The sequence below is a fragment of the Parus major genome, chromosome 2, assembly GCF_001522545.3.
Source record: "Parus major isolate Abel chromosome 2, Parus_major1.1, whole genome shotgun sequence".
In the NCBI taxonomy this organism is placed as follows: Eukaryota; Metazoa; Chordata; class Aves; order Passeriformes; family Paridae; genus Parus; species Parus major.
The window spans coordinates 67,496,162-67,502,741 of NC_031769.1; the positions used below are offsets into that span (position 1 = coordinate 67,496,162).

The following is a 6,580-nucleotide window of genomic DNA, read 5'->3' on the forward strand; positions in this document are numbered from 1 at the left end:
CGCGAAAAGCTTTTGTACAGAGACAGCCCCAAAGCATGTCTTGGTTTGTTAAAGGACAGTGTTACTCCAATAACACGTAAGTTTTTTTTTTTTTTTCTAATTGCTTTGAGAAATACTTTTTTTTTCTCGTCCCCCACCTCTCGCTCTTCCCCGTCCCTTAAGGTATTGTCACGCCCCGCGTTTAAAAGGGAGCGAAAAGTCCAGCGTAGAGTACCAGCTTCTCTCCCCCTCCACTCCCTCTTCTACAAGGACTTGTTTTAAAATGTAAATTGCGACATAGTAATTTATTTTTAATTTGTAGTTGGATGTTGCGGACCAAACGCCAGAAAGTGTTTCCCCCTTTCCTGAAAAGTGACGTTAAAATTGACTGAAACGCTGATTTTTTTTTTTTCACTATATATAAAAAGGGAAACTGTATTAATCTTATTCTATCAATATTTTTCTTTTTTTTTTGTTGAAAATATTCTGAAGGTATTGCATTGTTTGTTTATTAATAAATTACCATTCAGTTGGAATGATCCTTTACACGTCTGTATATTTTAATGCTTTCATTTAGAAAGAGAGAAAGAAAGAAAGAAAGAGAGGGAAAAGGGATTTCATAACTGACTTTGTAGCTGGAACAGCTTGTTCCCCTCCACACAAATTCCAAAGACCATTTAGGAACTGCCAGGTCGAAAAATCCCTTTTCAGTCTCTTCTGCAATATGTTCCACTTAGTCAGCTCGCCTTATCCGCTAGGAAAAAAATACTTTCCCATGGCAGCTCTGAGTTGGCAAACAAACAAACACGTTTACTTAGCAATTAATGGCAAGACCTGGAAACATTTGACCATACACAGTCGTATGGCGACATTACGTTGTTTTAAATAATATGCCTATGTAAGGATATATTAAGTGATAACTCCAAAGTAGAAGTGCATGCACTAGATTCCAGACCATGTGTAACTGTATATTTCGAGCTATCGATCGCTCTGTGTGTGTTTCAAATGTATTTATATCTAGGATTTACATATGTACCTATATTTAAGAAAGGATTACGTATTTATTTATAGTTTCATATACGCATTGCATATTTTTTTAAACTCCAGTGTATAGCAGATGCCAAATAATCTGTCGTACGTGTACTCTTAAATATAATGCCAGCATATAAATCACTGCTTCTTAGAATTGATAGCAAAGCATGCAGTCACATCAGTGAAGCCGCTTCTCTAATACATAAAGTACTGTTTTATTTCAGAGGGGGGAAAAAAGAGTAAATGGGTTAATGGGTACTTGTACGGTCTACCCTTACACCTTTAGAGCTCTGCATTACTCCCGTCCTTCAGGGACTTCACTGGTTTGTGTCTCAGTTGCTCGGACCGAAATTATTTTTAAAATATTTTTTTTGTGGGCGGATTTTTCTTATATAGTTGTTTGGGTGCTGTTTTGGTTTAGTTTTTCGGTTTTGTGGGTTTTGTTTTGTTTGTTTTTTGTTTTGGCGCTTTTTTTTTTTTTTTTTTTGTCTTCTTACCTCCCTCAGTTTTCCTCAAATCGGAAAAAAATCCCATACATATATATATATATAACCAGGGTAGCAAATGAGTGCTGCACAGACTGGCATCTTGTCATATCAAGAATCCTATCTTCTGGACAATTTAGTATTAAGAACCTATGGCCAATGGGGATCACCCTCCCCTTTTGTAAGTAACCACCAAAATGCAATAAATCCATTAACTTAAAAGAATCAGCCTTGTCAGTCAGACTTGGAAATAAGTTTATTTGATTACAGATATTTAAGGCCTAAAATTTGCTTCCAAGATAATACAGTTTCCTATCAGAATCTCTTATCTAAAGGCAACACTTAGCAGTAATTGCTGTTGCATTGTTAAGGGTTATGCTGTAAATAAATACAAAGGTATTTACAGTTCAACCTTATTACCTCGCTTTTGAGCTGTGCTTCCCTTCCAAAGCAATAGTCCAATGTTTAGAAAACACCTTCGGCAGATGAAATGAACTGGGGGGTAATGTGTCATTTTAGAACACGTTGGCTTAGTTTACTTAAGTATGGTATAGTCTTTGCCTCTTCGTGCTAGCAAAGATTACCGGCCTTATTTACATTTATTTGTTTGCTAAGTTGGGTAGGAGAACCTCAAACACTCCATCGCTCGGTTGTGGTAAAGCTGATGAGGCGGACGAGCAAAGTTGGGCGCCTTCGCTCCGGGGACATATTTTAATTGCTGCTCCCCGTTTTTCACTAGTGAAGGGAAACAGAATGTTACCTGTTCTCGGTCGGGCTCGCTTTCTGCTCCCCCTCTCTCAGTACCGAGCGGGGGGCAGCTAAACCGGCGGCTCCCGCCCACCGCCGCCTCTTTGGGAGGGGGACTGCGGGGCCAGAGGCACGGCGGGGCTTTCAGTGCCTTCCTAAGCCCCCGCTCCCCCTCTCTGGAGAGGAGACCCTCGGCGGGGCAACTCCCTCTGCCCTGGCACATGGGTTTGCCAGCGGGGTGGCTGCGCAATAAAACCATTCCTGCCCCCCGTCACGTATTTAAAATAAAATTTAAAGAAAGCAGAGGGTAGAGGCGATTGAGCTGCTATTTGCCTGTTATTTTTTGTTGCGATCAGGCGCCGGCTTTCCTGTAGTTTGGGTTTTCTCAGCGGTCTGCAGCGGTAGGGTGTTTGCGGCGAATACAAACAGGGGGGAAAGCAGTTGTCAGCCCGGCTTGTTTAATAACCCGTTGCATTGTCAGTGCTGCTGCTGGGCTGGGGAAGCTGGGGGGGCCGCGCGTAGCGTGAACAAGTGCCGTGTGTAATTACTGCTAATGCTCGGGGCGGGCCGGGGCCCTCTGCCGCGGGGCGGCCGCGCAACTTGCGCTACCCCGTGGCCCTGGCTGCAAAGGGGGCGGGTGGTGTGGGCTCGGCGAGCCGGGAGGGCGGCTCGCAGTCAGGGAGGGGGCAAAGGGAAACTTCCCTCTCGGTCGCAAGGTAGGTCGTGTCGGGATCTTCTGCCCCCGGAGGGGATCCCTTTCCTGAAGTGACGTGCGTAGTGGCGGCGGAGGTCACCTCCTGCTTTTCAGTGCGACGGGCTGGCTCACCGCACACGCGTGCTTCGTCTTGAGTTTTAAAAACACTGTTTTATTTATATTATTATCATAACCATAAGAATAAGCATAACTTTTTTTTTCTCCTACTCCTCGCAGAAATTGATTACAACGAAAATAAGATTAGCAGTGCCGGCCGTCCCCGCGGCAGGCAGTGAGAAGTGCGGGCTTGGCCGCGGGAGGCGCGCAGCCGTGTACCGCGGGTCCCTGCGCCACATTGCACGGGTGGGGGTCGGCAGCTCCGGGCTCTGCCGGGCCGGAGCCTTCGGCATGAGGCATTGAGGCTGCTGCTGGGATGGGGAAAGGCCGAGCGGGCTCGCTAGAAAACTTCCCGGGCTGGAGCTGCGCAACTGGGAGGCACGGAGAGGGACATCAGCCCGCGGACCACCATGAACTGCGGGCAGCGGGGCCCAGCGTGGGGCACGAACCCTTGTTTCTCTTGTGCTTCCCTTCTCATGAACACAGGAGGTAAACCCGAGCGTCCCTTCTGACCTGTGATTGTCTCCCAGCAGAACTGGGCCTGCCCTGAACGCCAAAAGAGATGCGGTGCGACCTTGCGCAGCGGTGGGCACGGGACATGCGCCCGGGCAGCAGCTGAGAGGTGTCCCCGTAAGGCCTCGACATCTTTGGTGGCAGCCACTACAGCAAACGGGGACACTTGGCCCCAGCCATGCCTGCGGAGAGGTCATTTAGGCGCCAGGTTAGCACGGCGCTTCGTGGGATTTTTTTTAGCTCATACTGATTTTTTTTTTTTTTCTTTCCAAACTGTCACTTTGCTTTTCGTCTATGAAAGAAACAGAACAACCTTTTTATTATTATTATTATTATTTTTAATAAATTTGAGGAACCATTCCATTTACGTGGTGGTTCTGGTGGTTTCTCACTTGTACTTGCTCATCTGTCACTTATACTGTGGAAAACTTAGAGAGGAGTAATATTCTCCTTTCTAAGTTTTCCCCTTAGAATTTCTTCTTAAAGCAATTACAGTTCCTATTATGTTCTGCAAAGGTCATAACCAAAAATAGCAGAGAAGTGCATGCAAATAGTCGAGAGGACATGGATTAAAACCCTTTTCCTACCTCCACAGGCCAGGTCAGATGGAGAACATGTTTGGGCTGTGTTGTGGATGGGGACATTTAAAGGAGTGATTCCAAATCGGCATTTTATGATATCTGGGGTCCTTTCTGATAGACAAGAAGTTCGGGAAAGATTTTTCGAAGTTAGCAGCTATTTTCATAGCCGGGTTCAACTTCTTAACACCGTTCGTAACTCTGGGGCTGCAGCGTTTTGACCAACTGCTTGGTCTAACCTCCCCAAAAATACGCCGCTGGAGCAGGACGAGCTTAGAGTTTCTCCCTGTCCTCTGGGGACTTGGCTTGGACGTTTCGGGCGAGTCGCGCGGGTTTTGCGGGGGGCGGCGCGGCGCGGTGCGGTGATGCACGCTCGGGGGCTGCGCTCCTGTCCTCGCCCACGTAAAGATGAGCGACAGGTAAGAGCGCACAGTCTTTGTTACGTCGTTCGATTGCGTAGGCAAAAGCGTGTGGAGCCGAGGCGCGCACATGGCTCCACTGCACAGCACAGGAGAGCTGCGGTGCGGCCCCTGGAAGCTGTCCCCCGTCCACTTCCCGAAATCAGCCATTTCAACAGCGACGGCTAATTGAACATTAGCTTTCAATTAATTTCATTCGTAAAGTAATTTAAACTCCTCCGCGTACTCAGTCAATTTTCCCCCATCTCCCTGTGCTGGGATCGGGCGTGTTGGCTACATTCATCAGCACTTTGAGATGCGCTGATATTTTGATTTGTTTTTTCGTTGGTTTTTGTTTTGTTTTGGGGTTTGGGTTTTGTTTTTGTTGTTGTTTGTTTTTTGGGGGGGTGGGGAGCGTTGGGGTGATTTTTGTTTTGTTTTGTGGATTTTTTGTGGGTTTTTTGGCTAGGAGGGAGATGAGGAGCACGGTGATGGGCGCTGTCACGGCGTCCGAGGCTGAGTTGTCGCTGCGAGGGGGCACAGGTAGCGCGCAGCCGGGGTAGCGAGGAGGGCGAGCTCAGGTTTACGCGGTAGGCTGCGCAAGAGGCTGGCGTGCCCGAAGAGTGCTGTCAGGGAACTGCTGGGAGCTCCCCGGCGAAGTGCGGAGGTTTCCATCCAGCATCTCGGTCACAAGCTCACGGGCTGGGAGGGTACCGGTCATCATTCCCGCATAGGTTTCCCCCCCACCTTTTTTTACCCTTTTCCCTTCTGCCTCGCCTTCCCGGCGTCTTGTCTGTTGTGAATCCGCCCCAAAGGTGGTGCGGTGCCACGGTGAACGTAGCCCTCCTGGTTTAATTGCGCTGGGGCTCATAAAGCCATTCGCTTCTTTCCAAAGTAATAAACAAACGTCGCGTTAGGTCAAGATTGATGGTGTCCATGCAATAAAAACGGGCCAGGTCAGGAAGGAATAAAATTCAATCAGAGCTCGCGGAATCATTTTTCAGGGGACAGAAAGACAGAAAAGGAGACGGGGGTCAAGGGAGACGATGTCGCCATTCACAACACACCAGCCGGGAGGGAGGAGGGCGAGGGTTAACGAGCGATTGTTTTTTATCAAGCGGAGCCTAATTGAACGAAACAATAGCCGCATAGGGAGGGCGCGGGGGAGGGGGGGAGAGGGCCGGCTCCTTACCCGGTAGTTGCGGGGACGGGCGGCAGCCCCGTACCCTGGTGGAGGCACCGGGGACCCCTGGCAGCACTGCTGCGCCCCCTTAAAATTACACACACGCACCTGGGGCAGCGGGCAGGCCCTGTCCCTAGGCCGGGGCTGGCAGCGCAGGTAGCCGTAGCAAAGGATTGGGTACCTGGGGGACGACACTGGAAGACCCCCTCATTTCCTAACGAGGCGTCCAAAAAGGCCTGCTTGGACGGCCGGAGGAGTAAGTCCCAGATCTCTCGAGGGTAACTCGGGCCGGGCCGGCCGGAGCGGGAGCCCTCGGTGCCATTTGGGACTAACTCCTCGAGTGTAGTTCGGTGCTAACGCTGCTGGAGCCCAGCAATTTGGCAAGCGGCTGCGAGGTGCTGTTCGCCAGACCCTCGACGGCCTGAGGGTGTCGGGCTCGGAGGAACAGACCCTTCGGAGGGTCGCATTGTGCAGGGAAGAGACAGCAGCACAACACCGCGGGGAAGCCCCTGCGGTCCGAGGGACATTTTTTCGTCCCGGCCTGCTACGCCAGCGTTTTGTGCTGCGCGGGGGAAGCAGCTGGCGAAGGCTCCCTCCTTCCGCGTTCAGCAGGCAGGGTCTTTGGGGGCTGGGGGGAGACTTCTCCCTCGCCCCACAAGCCAACGCATCTTTTGCACACACCTCTGCGACCTTCTAGGCCCGTAACTTGCGCCTTGCTTTGGATGCGTGTGCCGCAAAATAATAGCTGCTAAAAAGCGCTGGGATGGAGAGCGAAGGGAAGGCAGCCCGAGCTACCGGTGAGAGCTCACAAGCTCTCCGGCTGAAATAGAACTGGGTGTTCGGCAATTTTTTTT

The 6,580-nt window shown here is 49.9% G+C and overlaps 1 protein-coding gene across 1 annotated transcript in view; it reads left to right on the plus strand.

Moving 5' to 3' along the window:
* The window catches only part of FOXC1 (forkhead box C1), a 5,202-nt gene extending 1,845 nt beyond the window's left edge, over positions 1–3,357 (plus strand). The window contains exon 2 of the mRNA XM_015652260.3: positions 3,175–3,357. Within this exon, the coding sequence (XP_015507746.1) occupies positions 3,175–3,357 (183 nt within the window). The remainder of the gene's footprint in view (positions 1–3,174) is intronic.
* Positions 3,358–6,580: the final 3,223 nt, after the last annotated feature.